The sequence below is a fragment of the Alosa alosa genome, chromosome 7 (assembly GCF_017589495.1).
Source record: "Alosa alosa isolate M-15738 ecotype Scorff River chromosome 7, AALO_Geno_1.1, whole genome shotgun sequence".
Taxonomy (NCBI): Eukaryota; Metazoa; Chordata; class Actinopteri; order Clupeiformes; family Clupeidae; genus Alosa; species Alosa alosa.
The window spans coordinates 36484470-36505582 of record NC_063195.1 but is presented as its reverse complement, the minus strand read 5'-3'; the positions used below and the strand labels follow the sequence as shown (position 1 = coordinate 36505582).

Here is a 21113-nt window from a genome sequence, read left to right as displayed (position 1 = left end):
GAACCCCTCCCCCACCACCACCACCCTGAAAATTACTTTTTCAACCCTGAAATCGTGTGTTTTTTGCCAACTTTCAAAGTACATAGTGGATTTATGTTCATGTCAAGGTCATATTTTAGGTCAAAGGTCACAAAAATGTCTCAAAATGCCTATTTTTTGCAAAAAAAACACAATATTCTAACATTTTGTTAAATTCAGAAAGAATAGAAATGAGAAATGTTCATTATGGGCGCTTTGATGGTCTTTCATGTGGTATGTCATGCCATGAGAATAGTTTGCATTATAAAATATCCTATTTCAAGGTCATATTAAAGGTCAAAGGTCACCCAAAATGCTCCAGAATTACATTCAATAGGAAACATTAAGCAGAGATCATTACAATGCACAATGTAAAACAAAGTTGACCTCAGTCATAATGTTCTGCATGGTTCACTTCAGCTTGAACAAACAGTGGAGATCTTTTATGAGCAGATATACGCAAATGCTGATAACACTGTGGCATAACTTCTCTATCACTGTCATTGCTGTCAGTGTCCGTGGCAACGTGTACTTTTCTCCTTTTGGACCCCCTACCATACCTGTCAACACTCCCGTTTTTCCCGGGTTTCTCCCGTATTTCAAGGTCATCTCCCAGCACCCTCCCGTTTTGTTATTTCTCCCGGAAAACTCCCGTAATTTACATGGCTAACAGACTTCAAAATCATTGATCCATTGAGGTTGCCAGATTGTGTATGAAGTACACCCTACACATAGACGATCACTTTCGTTTCACGTTTCAATTTCAACCGTTTTGTCATAGCCTAGGCTAAAACCTGGCAACCCAAAACCCAAATAAGGAAGCGGGTGCCGACTGCGCAGCCTGAGTCTCGTCGTAAGAAAGCGTGCTAGTTGAATGGCCTACTCCAGAACTAGCTGTTGTGAAATTGTTGGGAATTTAATTGATTAACACATCACATAAACTGTTATTGAGTGTTGTTGATGCACTGAACTTGTAACCTGACCGTAGCCAGATGAATTTCGTTCCGCTATAGCTCCGCCTAGCTTCACTCACATCCATCTGGGACCTCTTCCATTGAGAGTGATTTCTGCAACCGACTTTATGGTACAGCCAATCAGGACGCAGGGCGGGAGTTTCATAGATGTGACATAGCGTAGAAGCGACTGTGACACTGTTATTAGCGTCACGGATTGGCTTCGATGTGAGTGGTTGAAGTAGCACGTCAATAGATCACGGACAAGTGGCTTATTCAATCATACGCAAGCATTTTTTGATTAGGCCCAGCCTTCTGAAGCAACACTTCAATGGATCGGTTCCAGATGGATGAGTGGAGCTAGGCGGAGTGAAATTCATCTGGCTAGCGTCAGGTTACTGAACTTGTGCCCTCGGAACCAAATCTGACAGCAAGCAGCTTTGGAGTTTTGGAAGTAGGCTGCAGGAAGGCAGCTGGTGGATACATAACTGGCATGCGTAAGGTAATGAATGGTAAGGTAAAAGCAACCACCGAAATGCAGTGTTGAAACATATATGAAACGTATTAAATATACAAACACAGATCCCCGTTTTTGGAAAGGTAAATGTTGACAGGTATGCCCCCTACATGTATTCACATGTCAACGTTTTGCCGAGGAAGGAGTGTGATATGCGTAGACAACTGCCATATTGGCAAACTAACCCCAAGCATTTCTATGGAGGATTTTTTGAGTGCTGTGTCTCCTCATTAGAAAGTCTCTGGTATCATCTTCTGTATTTACCTGCTCTGAGATACTATCAGTAGATGCAGTGGTGGTCTCTATGGTTGCCTCCCCCATAGCTTCTTCGTATGTTGACCCAACCAATGCTGTATCTGTTCCTCTTCCTTGTTCTGCATGGCCTGCAGGGCCTTTTCCCTCACATTCTTTCGTTCCATTGTTCGCTCCCACTTTCTATCAACCTGCTCCTCACAGTAACCTTTGCGGTCATTACGCATGGAATGCAAGAACTGCCATTCCTCATCCCCCATCTTGACCCCAAAAAGGTTTTCTTGGGACTCTCGTGCCGATTTGTTCTCACAAAAAAATATCAAACAGATTTTCCATATCCCCGTTGTACTCCATGTCAGTTTTCCATTTCTCACTTCCTTTGGACTGTGGCCCATTTTATATCGGCGAGGAAGCGGGTAAAACGTAGCCTAGAAATCTAGACGCACCCTAGCGGCGGCAAATTAATTTGCTCAGCCTGGACGTCTAGTAGCAAACCATAGGAATTTCTATTGGCTGACGCCGTGGACGTCATCCAATCACAGCGCTCTATTTTGTTAGAGAGTCTTAAGGCGGGCTTAACAGGATGACGACAGTCCTACGACGGTGAACAACAAGGAAGGTGGCTATGGCGAACGAAGAGCGGTTGTTTGAATCGGCGTTGGCGTCAACTTTGGAGGAGTTGGACTTGTGCTTTTCTTTGAAAGTTGAGCAACACAATGCACTTAAGTCATTCCTTTCGAAGAAGGATGTATTTGCCGTTTTGACGACCGGATACGGATATGGTCGTAGCGCTGGCCTATTGCATGCCTATGCAGTTTGAAAGACAATTCTCTGCCCGCCCCTTGGATTAAGCGAGGTGAATGGGTCGATTCCAGACTATACATTTCAATGATATAGAATGGCCCGCCAGGCTAGGTAAAATGGCTTCTACACACAGTTGCGTTCCATCAACGCATGCCAGTGGGTGTTCCCGACGGTAGCTATGCAAATGACTTGAAGTATAACCGTAATTTGATTGGTTGGTGCCGTCCGTCGATTGGCTTGATTGGCCGGTGCCGTCTGTCAGTGCAGCAACAGCTGAATTTCTCAACGCGAGCGACGGGAGAAACGCGACGCAACATAACTGCTACACAGTTATAATGTTATAGCGAGCTATCTGGCTACAACATAGCCGGAATACACAACTGAAACAAAAGCAAGTCACAATCTCTGTAACTCCACTTTACGGTTTTATTTACAGTAGAATATGTACGAAAACAATTAGAACACCTGCCAACGTTAACACATCCCTGAACTTGAAACTCTTCCTGTCCGATCGCGACATTATTATGCTGTCAGTCAAAAAGAGTCCAGCCACTATGGCGGTTCCTCCAATCCTCATAAAGAAGCTCAGTGTCCGGGCCATCCATCCCGCTGCCTCATACACTCCCAGAGACTGACAGGCTTCCCTGGAAATTACGATTTTGTGGCGTTTGTCCAATAAACATCTAGCTTTTCTTGCACTGAGATCAGCCCACGCTAGTGCCATTGAAAGCCCAGTGAAGCCGAGCGTCTATGGGGTTTTTGATGGATCGTGTCGTCACAGCAATGTATTAGAGGTGCGAAATCATCATAGATGACCGGCAAAACCTTATTGCTGAATGAACTAGCCATGAAGTTGAACACATTCTAGTTGGAAGAGTAAGCTAATGTCATACAGTATTATTAAATGCAATTTTCTGTGTTATTTTAGAGGAGGCTGAGTTTCCCCTGTAGTCTTACAGCATCTGGCAGATGTCTACCCCCATAAGAACAAGCGCAGCGCAAACCACAGTCAATGAACGCTACAGGAGTGTAGCCGTCTGTTCAAACAAATTGTGCCCTTAGAATTGTAAGGTTCTATCTACTGTACGTTCTGAGTAGTTCTGAGATTTTGAGCTTCAAAGCCTTAGAATTCGATAGAGTTATACTGATAAACGTAACAAACGTCTTTAGATATAATGTCCACCAACACTGCATCACTGGCGAAGAAAGCTCAGTGCCGCCTCTACTTCCTGCGGAAACTCAGGCGAGCAAGTGCTCCACCAGCCATCATGACCACATTCTACCGAGGGACCATTGAGAGCATCCTCTCCAGCTGTATCGCTGTGTGGGGCGGAAGCTGCTCTGAATACAACAGGAAAGCCCTGCAAGCGCATAGTGAACACCGCTGGAAGGATTATTGGTGCTTCACTCCCCTCCCTGAAAGACATTTACACCACCCACCTCACCCGCAAGGCGACCACAATTGTGAGTGATGCAAGTCACCCCGCTCACAATTTGTTTGATCTACTGCCCTCTGGGAAGAGGTACAGAAGCCTGCGCTCCCGCACCACCAGACTCACCAACAGCTTCATACACCAGGCTGTTAGGATGCTGAACTCTCTCCCCCATCTCCCCCCTCCACCCTCAGCTACATAACATCCTGGACTTTGGACCCACAAATGGCTGCCTTGCACTACTCCACTTGCACTACTCCACTTGTACACTTTGCAACTTGTTGTTGTTGTCCTGTTGTCCTGAAAACACAACACACTGCTGCTCTTACATAACTTGCACCACTATGCCACTTGATTACTTAGGTCAAACAGAACTACCTCAGCCATTTATTGGCCTGACTTTGTACTATATTGACTGTCTATGCACAATTGCACAATTTTAACCCAATTTTGCTGCTCTTATTTCTTCATTGTATGTGCCTTTTTATTTACTTTTTATTGTTTACTTGAATGTTATGTTTGTCTGTGGACTTAATTGGTAAAATATGTCTTGTCTTCACCGTGGGATGGTGAGAAACGTAATTTCGATCTCTTTGTATGTCTTGGCATGTGATGAAATTGACAATAAAGCAGACTTTGACTTTTGGCTTTGAATGTCCAAAAATGCATTAAAAAAAAATACAAAAACACCTCACCTCATCTTCTTAAGGTGTCACAGAATAAGAATGTCAATAACTCAAAAATGTCAGATAGCACCTTATAATTCTAAAGGAACGAAATGCACGAATATTTAGCTGTTTGTGACGATATAGGCTAGCATTGATAATTACATTAAAAAGGAGACTGAAACATCAACTCATAGGTTGTTTTTACTCCGGAACATTCCTTTTCAAAAGAAATGTTTATTTTAACAAAACATAAAACGGGATCAGAAATCAGAACTAGAAATCAGAACAAAATCTTCAACTTTAACTGCTGGTTACGCCCCTGGAAGTCATAAAATGGGACGTAAGTAAAATGTGTGTCAATGAGCAAATTCAAACTTACTAACAGGATTGCTTTTGTTCACCCAGGCTAATCTTGCAGGCTTGTGCAAAATTCAGAATTTTAGAATTGGCGTCCATTCAATTCATGAATTGGAATTTGAATTGAATTGGCTCCATCCCACTGGAAGTTGAATTTTAATTGGCATTGGAATGACAGGAAGTGGAATTAAATTCATGGAAATTCAATAAAAATTCCCGCTCAGTCACACAACAGAAATAATGTGTTGAACCTGACATACATTTAGCATTGGGAATGTTTCTTTGGAAATGTAATTTGTTACTGTTAAAAGTTACCCATTATACAGTAAATGTAGTTTGGATTACATTATTTTGATTACTTTATCAAAGCAATGCAATTTTATTTCACACACTGCTAATTTAAAAATGCACTGTTATGGAACACCCATTTTTTTCTTCTCATATCCAATATCCAACTAAAAATACAAAAAACAATTTTCATATATTAGATAAATTTGAACATGCTACCATGGAACATATTTTCATATGCATTGATTCATTTATGGAAGGGCAAGGGAAAAGTGGGTGTATCACGCAAACACTGGGGAGGAGAAGTGCTAATAGCGATTGATTAGGTGCTCCGCCATATGTATGAAAACAGCACGCATCCGTTCTTCATTGTAGGCTACTATGTCAAAATTAACATATTTCAGAATATGAGTCTGATACTGCTCCATTGGGACGTAATTATGGGGCGTGTTTCAACCGATACAGGGGGGGAATGCCTCTGCACTCAATTGAATAGACCTAACCAATCAGAGCAACAAAAAAGCTTACCATGAGGTGTAGGAAGAAAACACACGAACCATCCTTCTTCTCTTATATCCCCTCCGTTTTTAAAAATAATTCTGTTGAACAGTGATATGCTACAAACATGTTAAACAGCTGGGAGAGGCTGTCGCAAATCCCTCCAACAGGTGGTCAATCAGAGATTTCAAACAAACGAGGGAACATGTCGCAATGCAACAGCGCTGTTTTCCCTTGATGAAAGTAAAACCACGAGTTTTCCCACATCTCAACTTTGGCCAAAGTTTTCAGAAATAATTGTTTTTAGTGATACAACCTCATTAAATAATATGCATTTTCCATATGGGGTCTTAAAACCCATGTATCCTTCTAGCCGCAGCGTTTTTGTTTCAAACATAAGCCTAATCTAAGCGTGCTGAGATGATGTGATAGACCAGGCGCCAGTTGCTCACCTGTCCATCATCGTAAAGCCTGATTTGATTGGTCCGCCCGATATAGGGCGAGCATACTTCCACCACAATGGAACAATGCCAGACCGAACTTCCTGACTTCAAATGTTGTGGGCGGGACTAAGTTCGGAATGGCACCCAGGCTAGTAAAATACAACATAGTGGCTATGTATTTATAGGTAACTTCTATGTATTATAATAGGTAAAATACATAGTAATACATTGGGGCAGCCGTAGCCTACTGGTTAGCGCTTCGGACTAGTAACTGGAGGGTTGCCGGTTTCGAACCCCGACCAGTAGGAACGGCTGAAGTGCCCTTGAGCAAGGCACCTAACCCCTCACTGCTCCCCGAGCGCCGCTGTAACAGGCAACTCACTGCGTCGGGATTAGTGTGTGTTTTACTTCACTGTGTGTTCACTGTGTGCTGAGTGTGTTTCACTAATTCACAAATTGGGATAAATGCAGAGACCAAATTTCCCTCACGGGATCAAAAGAGTATATATACTTATATATATATATACTTATACATTTCAAATGATTCTCTATTGTGCTCTTTATTCAGGTTGGGTGATGTAGTTCTAGGTGTTTCCTGTATGCTTCTGTTGATTGTTCTAATGTGGATGAAAAGTACACTACCGCCCCTCTCAGAAGAGCACACTACCCATGTTCGAGTGGCACAAAAAATAGTTTGGAGTGCTGCTACAGGTATGTTTCTTGGTCACTAGGTGACCACTCACCAGTTTTGTAGACCAGACAATAGATTTGTGGGTATTGAAGTTTATGTGAGCTGTGTGAGACACTGTGTTGCGTTCATTAATTAGTTTAGGACACAGGCCACGATAGCCCACTACTTTCTTTGACATGGGTATCAAAATTTGTCAGAGGTATCTATAACTACGCATCACGTGTAGGGATGTACGATACGATATTACCGGTATAATGGTAAACCGCGATAAAAATGTTGACGATAACAATTACTGTTTTCATTTCAAATATCATAATTATCACGGTTGATTACCACTGTGTTTAATCCTTCCCAGCTTCATCTGAGCCTGCTTTTGACATACAGTAGGCCTGGTACAATAAAATAAAACTGGTACCCTGCTGGGACCCTACTGAATCTAATTGATGCATTTAACTGCTATTCGGATTAGGCTACACCAGCTTTTAAAAGGCGGAACATTTTCACTGCAAAACATGCACTGTTATCATGTAGCCACTATGCATGTTTTTATGTGAGCGTTCACATTAAATCCATTCCACTCACATTATCAGGAGAATACTGTACCATGCCACACATTTCATCACCCATACATTTTCACTGTTAAATTGAATGCAGTATAGAGGTGGATGAATAATGTCTTAGTCATCATGTATTTCTGTCTTGTTTTGTTTGTTTGTTTTGTCAATGTATATGTCACCATTATGTGTTTAATGTATAGTGTATGACTGCTGTATGACTGCTGGCTGTCTCTATGTTTTTCCTGTGTCACCTGCATAGGGACTGCAGATGAAAAGTAGTTATTTTTACCAACTCTGGCATATTTACATAGTGTTTTTTTTTATACAATGTTCATAAATATGCATGGTCCCTATCAAATAAACCAATAAAAATAAAATAAATATTGAACACACCTTTTAAAAATACAGCGATAATACTGAAAACCGTGATCATTTTGGTCACTATATCCATGAGGTTAAATTTTCATACCGTTACATCCCTAATCAGGTGTCACTGTGTTGATAAAAGGATAACTGTCTCATCTGCTATTTTCACTTAATAAATTAAATAAAACTTGAAGAAAGAAATAGAGAGGACATGAGCGGTGTCCTCTATGGTAGATACGGGCATGAACAAGGTGACCAGAATTGCCTGTATGAATGCATTTTATATTTTTTTTCTGTGAAATATTCTAGATTGCTACTGAACTATTTTGACAAAAAATGAAAATCATAACGTGAGAGAGTGAAACACCATGAGTGAGAGAACTTTCAATTTGAGCAATATATTAATTAATCAGCAGCAATTAATCAACTATGGTAGCAAGTAATATACATGTTCCATGTAATGTAATGTAATTTATAGATATGCACTGATCTGGGCTGCGACATCTCAATGTTTCCGGACTTCGATGTCGCAGCGCTGTCGTCATCTGTTTAGCTCGTCTCTGGCCTGCCTTTATCAGATACACCGATGTGATTGGTGCAGCTCGGCTACATGGGCATAGGTAATGAGCATCATTACTCATCGCTAGAGTCACTCGCTGAGCAAATTCAAATTGTGATCTCACGTTAACTCTGGATTTCCAGGTTACCTGCCGATACCGATTTTAGCTGATTCCGATTTCAATTTTTCTAACCACTTTACAGCACACACAACTATTTATTTTCTTTAATATAACATTCTAACATAGAAATGTAATCAACTTTTAAACTTTCAACTTTCTTGTTCTCACATCCAATATTCAACTAACATTCAAAAACAATTTTCATGATGCATTTGAACACGCTGCAATGGAACATCTTTTCATATGCATTGATCCATACAGTATGTATTTATGGGAGGGCGAGGGAAAAGTGGGAGTATCGCGCAAACACAGGGGAGAAGAAGTGCTAATAGCGGTTGATTAGGTACTCCGCACATCATATCACACCCCAACCACAGGTTAGGTACTCCGCTAGTGTTAATTTTGTCACCTATTTTTAATTTAGTCTTAGTCTTAGTCTTGTGATGAAATGTCCTTTTTAGTCTTTGTCATATTTAGTCATTCAAATATCATTTTTGTTAGTCAAGTTTTAGTCGACTAAAAGTCTCGTCATTTTAGTCTAGTTTTAGTCAAAAGAAAACTAAAGGTATCTTAGTCTTAGTCAGTTTTAGTCAACACATTTTAGTCTTTTTTTTATAACAAATTATTTCTGATTACCATTTGAGTCAAATAGTGTTTCACACATCTCAATTTTCCAACAATATTGTGTGTCCACAGGGCTACTCGTCTGTTATAATTACTCATTCTGATTTTTTGTCAGTCAGTATGTTTACATGCACAGGTAAGTCGAGCTACAGTTATAGCTCGGCTGGGATTTGACCATAGACAGTAAAAGATTTGACTGGACCACTGTCATATTAAGTAGACCAGTGTTTCTCAAAGTGTGGTCGGGGGGATCACTGGTGGTCCGCAAGCTATCCCAAGTGGTCCGCGAGCAGACGTGGTAAAATATAATATAGATGTTTGCAATATTGAACCAACTTGTATGTAAAAACAGTTCTGCAACACTGTCTATGTAAGATATGCCAGTTTAAATCATACAGTATGAATCCACACAATAAGCAAAGTGCAAAGACAATAAGCAAGGTGGTTCAGTGAGTAGGCCTATAGTGTAGACTAATTATAGGCTACTGTTGAAGTAGGTCTAATCATTTTTTTTTTTAGCTAGGGTTAGTTAAGTGGTCCTGAAACTGAAAAAGTTTGAGAAACACTGTCGCAGACCAAAGTATTAATGTTTTACTCCGCCATCTTAGCCATAGCTAACTTGCTAGCGAACTTTCCATATTAGCTTACTTGCTAGCAAACTTTGCATCATCAGTCTAACTAGTTAAATAGTTGACATTACATGATGAACATTTTTGTATGGACATTCTGGTGGATGTTAATTTGTATGAGAGAAGCTTCAACTTCTGGGTATGTAGCATTGTGGCATAAAGCTTAGGTAGTTAGTTGGCTAACTCTGGCAGAAATCTCCAGTGTTCTTGTTCCATGTAATTTCGTGTTGCAGCCACAGGGTTGCAGCAACAGCGCGTAGACTAGCCTACAGGAAAGCTGTTGCGTATGAACTCATTCGGAATATTTTGAAAACGTAACAGCTAGATATTCTGTCTTCTCATTTTGTAGACAAAAATGAAGAGAGATTTTATCTTAGTTCTTATTTCATGCAAAACATTTTAGTCTCGTCTTTTTTCGTCAACAATAATTCATCTTAAGATAGTCTTAGTCAGTGTTTCAGGACATTACTGCCGTCTCGTCATCGTCTCGTCTTAGTCATGAAAAAAAAAGTTGTTGACGAACATATTTCCTCTCGTCTCGTCTGACGAAATTAACACTATACTCCGCACATCATATCACATCCCAACCACAGACTGTTCTCCCCACTACCCTCCGGGAGGCGTTACAGGTCTCTCCGCACCTGAAACAGCAGGTTCAGAGGAAGCTTCTCTCCTGCGGCTGTCGCCTTACTGAACTCTAACTCTGCATCCAAGTGACAACCAATCAACTAAACCCCCAACCCAGTTGGCTTTGTACTTGTATTCTGCACAATGACAATAAAGTTGAATCTAATCTAATTTAGTCTAATATGTATGCGGTGAAAAAATTCCACCTGTTAATAGCAGGTGCAATCCTAGGTCATAGCCCTAGTCTAGCCTATTGTCTAGCCAATTTGCGTTGTAAAGGGAGCAGGGACGGGCGGTGATGAGCGCTGTTTACGTAATGAAGTGACATCTTAGTAAATTCCACACAAAATGGCAAAGCACAGCGTTCGCTTTCTGCGCAAAGAAAAATGTATTAGCTTACTTACTTACAGTATTAGCACTTTCTTTGTATCCAGCCTTGAGTGTTGGCCTTTGCTAGTTTCTTCAAACTTTGGTAACTCAGCTGGATGATGTGCGGCGTGCAAGTCCATTTGACGAGCATAAAATTGGCATATCTCAGACTGACCAGCCGGTCGCCGGTCATGAGCATGAATCGGCCAATTCCGGTCTCCGGCCGATCAATCTGTGCATCTCTAGTAATTCATTTATTTTAATAGGGACAGTGTACAATAAACATTAATAGATGCATTGTGCCAGGTTGTAGCAAATATTGCTAATTTCCAGTTCTAACTCAACACCCTCTCTCTCCCATTTTCCCCCAGTCCGAAACGCATTGGTTGTTGTTGGTGCAACTGTTATGGTCTTTTCACTAGAGTCTGCCGATCAACACTATTTTACTCTCACTGGGAAAACCTCAAAGGGTCTCCCACCATTTAGGCCTCCAGCCTTCTCTGAAATCACACCAAATGGGACAATAGTATCTTTCAGTGACATTGTGCTGGTAAGTGAGGTCAATGAGCTGAATTTTGATAATCATGTGAGGTGTAAATTGATTTGCCATTTACAGTAAATTGTAAGTTATTGGATTTCTGATTTGTTTTACATTACATGTCTGAACAGGATCTTGGTGGGGGTTTGGCTATTATACCTCTGATGGGTCTGTTGGAAAGTATTGCAATTTCTAAAGCCTTTGGTAAGAGACGCTAGCACAATTCCCATGGTCACATTTTTGAAACAAAACTATAGTTGTGCTCATAAGTTTACATACCCTGTACATACACATGCTAAAATTGACTAAAAAGAGGAATTAAAAATCATCTTTTGGAAATTCATCTTAATGCCTTAATTAACAAAATGAAGAAAAATCCAACCTATAAGGACACCAATCATGAGATATGATGAAGGGTATGTCATGATGTGAGGCTATTTTAATTCCAAAGGCCAAGGGAACTTTATCAGGATGCATATCCTGGATCCATTAAATAACTGGTCTTTAAAAATAAAAATCTGTCTGCCTGCATTTTGTCAAGGTTGTTGGAATGTTTTTGCCATGGTAATGCAATGAAATTGCAAGGTTATTTGCAACATTATTATGTATTTATTACAAAGTTCTTGGGACGTTTTTGCCATGTTATTGGTATGAAATTGCAACGTTATTTTATACTTACTACTATGCTGTTGCCATTGTTTTGCCATGTTATTGCAATGATATTGGAAGGTTATTTGAAACAATGGCCCATACTTATTTGAAGGTTCTTGGGATGTTTTTGCCATGTTATCGCAATGAAAATGCGCAGATAACAATGAAGAATGTATACTTTCATTTCAAACATCTTACAGGTGTAGTGACATGCATAATGTTATTTCAAACATAGCTTGCATTGGTGTAATGAGCATTTACAACTGGACACATTGAAGCACGTATAATGTTATTTCAATCTTATCTTGCATTGATGTGGTAAGCAGTTAAAACTGGTCACAATGAAGCAGGTCACAATGAAGAATGTATGATTTTATATCAAACATTTATGGTGTCGTGAGTAGGTCTTAATGAAGAATGTATAATGTCATTTCAAACATATATTACAGTGGTATAAGTAAGCATTTATAACTGGACAAAATGAAACATATATAATGTTATTTCAAACATGTTTGGTGCCGTGAGTAGTTTGAACAGATAACAATGGAGATTGAATAATTTTATTTCTTGAAATGCTCACTACACTAATGTTAGTTCCCTCATTTTGTTAATTAAGGCATTAAGATCAATTTCCTAAAGATTTTTTATTACTCTTTTTAGTCAACTTTAGCATGTGTACGTTAGAGATGCGCGGATGGGCTATTATTTCAACCGTAACCGCATAGCAAAACGTATCATCCATCCGCCATCCATCCGCACCAACGTTTTTTGACCAATTTTCAAAACCGCACCCGCCCGCCATCCGCTGGTTGTTTTAATGTATATGGGTGATGCGGTGCTGCTGACGTGAGGCTAGAAAGCTTTTGCCTGTTCTAGAAAGACTGATCCAATGCAGCAAATATATTAAAAGGTTAAAGTCCTACATTGGCTATGTTGTAGCCTATCCCCAGAATATCAGCAAACTATCTGTCTCTGTCTCGCAAAACAGTCTCCAAATAAAACGCACATCGGCCTGTAGCCTACAATTTTATCATTGTAATAAAAAACGCAATTTGGCACATCATTTCAACATGCTGCTATTTAGCCTACTAATTAATGCCTATTGTACTTTATTTTTTGCAAAAAGAAACAAATCCTTAATAAAATAAATAGTCATTTACATTATAGACTACTTTACGCACTGTCATGTCAGGGTGACACTATGACAAGCCTGTTCTGAAGAAGACTCCCATTCATTTTGACAGTATGGGAAGAGAGCGCGTCTTTTTCAGACAGACAGCGCAATTCATTTTATACCAGCAGGCCAATCGGACAAACTATGGTCCCTCGATATTAAAGAAACGCCGACTCTATTCATTCCGAAAGTCCACCGCACAGCAGTGCAACGTGCATGTTCACATTTTTAGTAACAACCGCCAAACTTGCTTTCTTGCATTACACATCTAAGTTTTCAGACTATTTTTTTACCTTCTTTTTTCCGCTGTGGATGTTACTGAGCTTGTAGAAGTTTTAGCTCTTACGTTCTGAACATCTCGCACTGCCATTGCCCGATGTCAGTTCTGAGTCATATCACTCCATAATCTGTCTCTCTTTTAAATGCCTATTCCCTGAATGGTAGGCTACAATGACTATGTGTTTTATATATAATATCGAAACAAAATAACCCAATCAGTCTCATCTACGAGATGTTTAGGCCTCCTCCAATACTGACAGCTGGGCTCATAGGTTGCAGATTTGCTAGGCCTACCAAGGCTCTGCAACGAGACGCGACATGGGAGATGAATCATCGGTCAACTTGCACTGTAGCCTATTCTACTTTCTTATTGCACACTGGTGTGTGTGTGTGTGTGTGTGTGTGTGTGTGTGTGTGTGTGTGTGTGCGTGTGTGTGTGCGTGCGTGCGTGCGTGCGTGAGAGGGGTTGCTCAGTGAAACATCGGAATACACCAATTCCGCAACACCGTCTCTGATAAACAAAGCAGCATACATAGAAGCAACTAGGCCAAACTGCCTGATGAAAATTTGACTATTTCAAAGCGTACTCGTTTTTTTCGGATGTAGGTAACACTTTAACAATGTATAGGCTATATTTTTTCATTTGATTGGTTCAACCGCCACCCGCCCGAATTTAATTAAAATATTATATTTCTTCACGTCATCCGCCCGATCCGCGGTTTAACCGCGGAGTCCGCGGCTGTAACCACGAACCGCGCATCTCTAGTGTACGTACAGGGTATATAAACGTATTAGTACAACTATACATATAATTGTGCAAATGCTTTTTTTTATACATAACAGTTTTGCATAATTTTCAGGAAGTCAAAATAACTACCGTATTGATCCAAATCAAGAATTTTTTGCCATTGGTATGTCTGCTAATCATCTTCTCACCACATTTCCCATCATTGAAAAGGCAAGCTGTTGGTGGATGATGAATCTATCTTATACATCTTTCTCGACAGGGATCACCAACATCATAGGCTCTTTTGTTTCAGCATATCCTGTCACTGGGAGTTTTGGAAGGTATGTGAATAGGCGTTTCTCAACTTATAGTATTAAGTTTTTCTTTTATTGCCTTTGTTGTTGTTAATAGCTATTTTTTTGTTCTTATCATATTTGTTGTACTTTAGAAGCCAAACGTGTTATGTGGTCCTGTTTTGTTCCTTACATCTCAAAGATATGGGACTACTGACTTTTGTAGCATTGTGTAGAACTGTGTAGTTTGTAATCAATTCAATTGTAATTATTTGTAGTGCCATTAGATATCTTAAGTCAGGACCCAAGGCCTGAACACCCTATAACCAAGTCATAGGACATGGGGTGACAATGCCAAGAAAGAAATCACTTCCTATCAGGAAAAGAACAAATCCCATGTGTCTTGGGAATTAGACCCATGTGCCGGGGGAAATAGTTTGAAGGAGTGGTGGTTTTGTGTTGGGTGTACAACATAAAGGGAATAATAATTATGATTATTATTATTATTAAATAATAGGGCTGTCAAAATAACGCGTTCATTTCGATTAATTAATTACAGAAATAATAATGCGTTGAACCAGAGCAGTCTGGCCATCGTGACTGAAGGAGGCAGACGAGAAAGCACTGCTTTGATTGAAACATTTAGCCTAGGCCTACGTTTTAAAAACTGCCACCTACGTGGACTGCCACCTACTGGATAGAAAAGGCAACAACCTAGTAATTATGTGAATAAAAATCTACATGTTTGAATGGCCAAAAAAAGGATAAATCATATGTGGTATTCCACACATTACCTTGGTGTTAGGGTATCCTACTCTGCACATGTCATTGACAGTGAGTGGTAACTTCAGTCATTTGCATTTATCATGCAAAAAATCTGACACCAGGCACTATGCTGATGCCTGACCTAAAGGGAAAATTATAATAAAAGCGAGACATGTTGAACTTTAAAGTCGATAATGTTGGTTTGGCTGTTCATTGATTTACTCATCTGCCAAACATGTTTTCTAAGATATGTTCATAGAAATAATGGATGCATGCTATTAATTTAGATTATTGCGATTTTTTTCATTGCAGTTTATTAGTAATACACTTACATTCTGTCACTACTTAGTATGTGGTTACCAAGTGATGGTATTAACATTGACTATAGTAAGGTCAAAAGCCACCCGAAAAACTGTATACTGTATGTTGTACAGGCTTTGGTGTGTCTTGTTTTAGCCAATGGTTGGAACCATGTGTGTGTGTTTGTGTGCGTATCTGTTATGTAATCCTTTTTCCCTTCTTGCAGGACTGCAGTTAACTCTCAGACAGGGGTGTGTACACCAGCAGGCGGTGTCATTACAGGTACATAAATTGTGTGATTGACACCTGATTTACACCTGATTGACACCACAATTTTACTAAAATTTAAAAAAAAAAAACTTATATGCATTGCAGTTTGTTTGTGGAAAGGAGTCGTTGCCTTATCTTACCATGCACGCAGAATTACAGGCCAGTCCCGGCCCTGTCACTGCAAGCGTCTCATGCTTGATCACCCTCAAGCACACTGTGGATTTTTTTATTTTATATAGTATATTTAGTATTTAGTTTTGTTAGTTTTTCTTATCTTCTACTGTCTCTATTGTACAGTGGAGTTTTGTTATATGTATACTTATATTTACCCTTTCTGCTGTAAGTGTGTGATGTCTGTATGCTACTGAGACCTTGAATTTCCCCTTGGGGATCAATAAAATATCTATCTATCTATCTATCTATCTATCTATCTATCTATCTATCCTTCACGATTCCAATGACCTCACAGCAGACTATTCATTTGTAGATGTAGCAAAGGAAGAGAGCACTTGTTTATTGACAGATATTTTTTGCAATTCTTCTGTTTAATAGGTGTGATTGTGCTGCTTTCTCTGGCCTATCTCATGCCAGTTTTCTACTACATTCCTAAAGCATCTCTAGCTGCTGTCATCATATGTGCTGTCACACCATTTGTTGACTACCACCAGGTGATAGAACTGTGGAGGGTCCGAAGTGAGTGTTTTTTTTACTTTTTATATAGATAAAGTGGACAAGTAATGCATATAAGGGTTGCTTATTGACTGATTTAAAATATTTAAGAGCATGTCTGTTTAGAGTATCCTCTGCATAATACCATTTACTTTTGACTAGAACTAGATCTGCTACCTTTTATGGTAACTTTTTTGGTGAGCCTTTGGGAGATCCAGTATGGCATAGTAGCAGGTATCCTGGTGTCAGGAGCTATGTTGCTATATCATGAAGCCAGACCCAAAATAAAGGTGTGTTTGAAGGTGACGGAAAATTATAAATATATACACAGCCCACACAGCTTTTAAAGATTCACTGTTGCTCTTTCTCTCCTCATTGTCAAGGTTACTGACCATGGCTTTCTGCTGATGGAGCTGGACAGTGGGCTTAGCTTTCCAGCCACAGAGCACTTAAGTCATGTAATCTACAACAATGCACTTCAGGGTAAAATGAAGGACACATATACTGTAGTGTAATTACAGTAACATATATTGGTCAGACAAACTTCCACTGTAGCAAAATATCCAGCAGTTTACTTTTTATGGTGGGAGTATGGACAAGAAAATTGGTAGTAATATTATCCTGTTATTACTAGCTAGTAGCGCTATTCATACGTAAGATAATAATAAGATACACTTTATTGTCCCCAAAGGGAAATTTGTCTTGGACTCCAGTGCTGTCACATGTAGCTGCTTTTAGATTTAGAATTTAGTCATTAATGTTTATGAAATATTCTATTCTATTCTTTAGGAGTGACTTTTTTGCCAGCCATTCCAGAATCTCACTAAACAGAGCTTGGATTTACATTTACTACTATTCAGTCATAGAGTTAAAATAAATACCACTATTTGTTTTGGAATGCCACATTTACAATGTCTGTGGAACTGGAAAGTCTATGAATCCATGAAGCTAATCTTTTGTACTTTGTCTCCTCAATGTCCTAGTGTCCCCTCCTCGCTCTGTGGTGTTAAACTGTCAACATGTCAGCAGAATTGATTTTACCGTGGTGAATGAACTCAGGAACCTGCTCAAACAATTCAGACTTCAAAATGTCACTCTGATCTTCTCGGGATTAAAGGTATCTAACCAATTTGAGGTTGTGTGGAAATTCTAAATGGCAATATGATGAAAAAATTGCACTCCCAAATCATTGGCAAGGTGAGAATGAGAATGGTAATATGATGAAAACATTTAGGGCCCTATCATGACAGTCTAAAGCGCATCGTCACTAGTCAAAAGCTTATTCAAATTTAGTAGGATGTGTCCAATCCACATTGGGAGGGTTTTCGTTATCAAATGTCGAGTGCATGGCGCAACAAAGGTGTACCTAGGTTTCTTAATCAGTCATGGGTGTTATTGGGGTGTAACATCATTTAAACCAATGAGAATGACATCTGTCATTCCCTTTAACAGCGCAAAGCGCCACGTCAAAGAATGCATCGTTATTTTGACAGTCAACAGTGCATTTGAAGGAGTGTGCTTACGAGACCGTATGGAACAGTCATTCCACTAAACCATGCTTTACTAAAACCTAGCATAGCCTTTGCACTCGTCTATTATTTGAACTCATTGGCAAAGTGTCAGTCAACGACAAGGCAGTTACGCAGTAAGTTACTTCCACTATTGGCTTACAATGGGTTACAATCGAAAACATAGGCTGGAAAAAACAACACTTACCCTAATATTTTTCGAATGACTGAATAAAACAACGTTTATCCTGCAGAGGAGTTGCTTATATCTCGTGATGGTGCGTCTTCAGCTGTGGTCTCGCTTAATCACTTTTAACCGTCATTACCAATTTGCAAATGCATTGTGGGATGTATTTCGTAATATCTTTATTCTAATTATGTTTCCCATTGTAGCCTAATCGTGTACTTTCTAATGTTTTGCATGGATGTGCGGATTGCGTGCTGGTACGTTGGTGCGTTGTGCATCTGCCAATATGACTGTTGACAATGCGCTCTTAAAATAACATATAACCAACTCGCCATAGACTTCTGACCAGGTTTCTCTTGGTCATTGGCGTTATTGCGTTTTAGGTGGTGTACAATAACGATTTTTAGACAATGCGCTAGGCCACTCCCTAGGTTGTTAATTACCACACCCCTGGGTGCATTGTTTAAAAAATAGACGTGCAAAAACAGAAAATAAACTGTGGGCCGGGTGGAAAACAAGTTTTACGCCATGCGCCAGGGTGCAAGATAGGGGCCTTAATTGCAATATGGTGAAGAGTCAGGGCCGTAGTCACCATAGACATTAATATTCAGATATGACAAAATATCCCCCCCCCCAAATTATGGACACAGAAAAATAAATAAACAAATAAACGCCTCCGTAGCACTATTGAGAAGGCGTTGCTCTGATGCCTACATCCACGGCTGAAGTGCCCTTGAGCAAGGCACTTACTGTAACCCCTCACTGCTCCCTGAGCGCCGCTGTTGTAGTAGGCAGCTCACTGCGCGGGATTAGTGTGTGCTTCACCTCACTGTGTGTTCACTGTGTGCTGTGTGTGTTTTACTAATTCACGGATTGGGATAAATGCAGAGACCAAATTTCTCTCACAGGATCAAAAGAGTATATATACTTATGCTTACTTAAACGCTATACTACAGGAAACCAACAAGCACCATCATCTTAAATGTAATCAAAAGTAAATAATGCACAGTTTAGTAACATAGTGATGGTTCCAGGAAAAGTAGGCTACACCCCTGAGTAGTTTGTCCTGGGTTTTTCGTTAGTAGCGTGCGCTATCAAAAGCTTCCATTTACTGCACCATAGGCTTGTCAACAATATCACAAAAGCTACCGGTACAATTCTCACAAAACTTGTTAGAAAGGTGTAGCACAGGCTAAGGAAACCCCATTCATTTTTATCCAGGTTTAATGGTTTCGCATTCAATGTTTTTCGCCCCTCAGTTTACCTATCATAGATTGTGGTGGATGCAATTGAAGATTAACGGTCAATTGAAAATTAACGGTCAAATTGAAGATTAACGGTCAAATTTTGGGAAATCTGTTGTCACATTCATCTAAAATGTATCGCAAGAAGATAACACACATATTTTATCGACCATTCGCAATTGTGCATTGTCGCAAATTTCTGCAAATATCGCTTTTATTATGCGCAAACCTATAATGGAAACTCAGCCAGAGTTTCATAATAGTTAATGATACTAAAATGTATAATATTGAAACTGAATTGAATTTAATTGAGTTGCAGTGTTCTGTTGATGTAATCATTTGTAACAAAAGCTGTATTATGTAGCTGTACCCTGCATCAATATTCTACTGTACCAAAGACATCCAAACACTGACATCCCATTTTCTCTACTCTCCACTAGAACTCTCTTCTGGAGGTTTTGAATGCAGCAGACTTGCCACAGCTCCAGCATACAGAGAGTGTTGAAGCTGCATTTGAGAGCCTGTTGGGTCATACTCATAATGACTGAAAACCCTAACATCCAGTCAGCAGTAAAGCAGAATTTCTGATCTCTACACATTCTTTTTGATGTCCCTAAAATTGATGTTACAATGAATGATCCTATACTCTACTAAAATGTATCTGTATTTAATTTGATCAGTAGACTATGCAGACAGAAGTTTGACTAATTGTATAGATTTTATTTTTTAATTTAGTAAAACTTCCCATGAATTCCAGTGGCTTGGTGACAAGTCTTTTGATAAACGAATGTATGAAAGAAAATCTTTATCAGAAGTTTGACTAATTGTATAGATTTTATTTTTTAATTTAGTAAAACTTCCCATGAATTCCAGTGGCTTGGTGACAAGTCTTTTGATAAACGAATGTATGAAAGAAAATCTTTATTTTGCCATTTCTCTCTCTTTTGACACTGATATGACACTATTTTACAGATATTGTTATAATTTGATATGACACTATTTTACAGATATTGCTATAATTTGGTGATTACTTAGTGCTACAGTAAAGTCCATTTCTTGAAAGACCACAGGTATCATACTGTATCAATTGTATACAGTAGATGCACTCAAATCAGGCACTTCTCTACACACAAAATTGCATTCAGTAAAAAATGCTTGATGGAAAAAACATAACCCTGTATATGTTCTCAGTGGTGTATGCATTTATATTCTTGATTTGCTGATTAGTGACTCAAAACCGAAATTGCTGCTTAAAAGATACGGTCTAGAATCATTGTGGAGACATGGAGAGGCTTGGTAGGTATTGTTAGAACCATTTTGAGAGCTGTGAATCCAAATAAAGATGTTTCCACTGATTATTTAAAAAGGGTATGAATCCTTTTGGACATGCCATTTTTCATAAAAATGTTTAAAAAAGATGAAAACTCTTTTGATTCCATGTTTCTACCACATTGTTTTACCATGTGATAGTGTAATTTTCAGTCAGAACAAACATATTGGTCAAGAGAAAGTCAACATTAAATCAATATACTTCTGATATGTTGCTGATTGGATCATAAATGGCTACAGCAACGAAGAGGAATGACTGATAATGACTGACTCTTCTCTATTATTGTGTTTCATGCTCCAAATGTAAAGCATTTTGAGCTGCATTCTGTGTATGAAAGGTGCTATACAAATAAAGCTTATTATTATAATTATTATTTGCCAGGGGAATAATTTTATTCTTAACTG

General features: G+C 39.3%; 1 protein-coding gene across 3 annotated transcripts in view; it reads left to right on the top strand.

The window, feature by feature from the left end:
* The window catches only part of slc26a11 (solute carrier family 26 member 11), a 39314-nt gene extending 18551 nt beyond the window's left edge, over nucleotides 1–20763 (top strand). For 2 of the 3 annotated variants that reach the window (XM_048248195.1, XM_048248193.1), the window contains 11 exons: nucleotides 6800–6942; nucleotides 11146–11324; nucleotides 11444–11516; nucleotides 14277–14327; nucleotides 14424–14484; nucleotides 15728–15783; nucleotides 16324–16464; nucleotides 16603–16730; nucleotides 16824–16923; nucleotides 17424–17557; nucleotides 19820–20763. In XM_048248195.1, the coding sequence (XP_048104152.1) occupies nucleotides 6800–6942; nucleotides 11146–11324; nucleotides 11444–11516; nucleotides 14277–14327; nucleotides 14424–14484; nucleotides 15728–15783; nucleotides 16324–16464; nucleotides 16603–16730; nucleotides 16824–16923; nucleotides 17424–17557; nucleotides 19820–19927 (1174 nt within the window). In that variant the 3' untranslated portion in view covers nucleotides 19928–20763. The remainder of the gene's footprint in view (nucleotides 1–6799; nucleotides 6943–11145; nucleotides 11325–11443; nucleotides 11517–14276; nucleotides 14328–14423; nucleotides 14485–15727; nucleotides 15784–16323; nucleotides 16465–16602; nucleotides 16731–16823; nucleotides 16924–17423; nucleotides 17558–19819) is intronic. The other variant, XM_048248194.1, reaches the window with a different exon arrangement.
* Nucleotides 20764–21113: the final 350 nt, after the last annotated feature.